The 537-nt window shown below is 48.8% G+C and overlaps 1 protein-coding gene across 1 annotated transcript in view; it reads left to right on the forward strand.

Annotated features, from left to right (window-relative positions):
- LOC104520837 (immunoglobulin superfamily DCC subclass member 3) overlaps positions 1 to 368 on the forward strand; it is a gene marked incomplete at its 5' end in the record, with an annotated part of 9,164 nt that extends 8,796 nt beyond the window's left edge. The window contains 2 exon segments of the mRNA XM_010162642.2: positions 1 to 94; positions 204 to 368. The exon segment at positions 1 to 94 is cut by the window's left edge and continues 14 nt beyond it. Of these exon segments, the coding sequence (XP_010160944.2) occupies positions 1 to 94; positions 204 to 368 (259 nt within the window).
- Positions 369 to 537: the final 169 nt, after the last annotated feature.

Below are 537 nucleotides of genomic sequence, written 5' to 3' on the forward strand. Positions count from 1 at the left end.
CCGGGATTTTAATGGGAAACAGCTGGATATGAACGAGCTGGAGAGGTTGTTCCCAGCATCCCCATCCCAGGAGCAGCAGGATAAGGGAATAACGGTAAGTCCAGCAGCACGGGATGGGAGCACACCTGGGAAATGCAGATACAGCTCCCACCAGAGCATCAGTGACCTGACCATCGTTGTGTTGTCCCCTTCTCTCTTGCCAGTCATCTCACAGTCCACCAACCACCCACAACGACACCCAGATATCCACACTCCCTCTGGATGAGTTCAGCATCATCGAGGAGCAGCCAGACCCCCTTCCAAAAAGCCCCCACGGTAGCATCCCCACTGCTCCCCCTCCTGACCACGGTCCTGCCAATGAAGGATAAAAACTGCCAAGACTCAAACCCTCTTGTAGGAGTTACCAGGAACCAAACCCGCGGCTGGTGATGTCTTTACAACGAGTCGTCAATCTCAGGTCAATTGAAGATTTCTACGCTCTGATTGTTATTTTTTTGTTTTGCTTTATTTTTTTATATATATATATAAATATATATA

Source organism: Antrostomus carolinensis, unplaced genomic scaffold, assembly GCF_000700745.2.
Source record: "Antrostomus carolinensis isolate BGI_N321 unplaced genomic scaffold, ASM70074v2 scaffold11842, whole genome shotgun sequence".
NCBI lineage: Eukaryota > Metazoa > Chordata > Aves > Caprimulgiformes > Caprimulgidae > Antrostomus > Antrostomus carolinensis.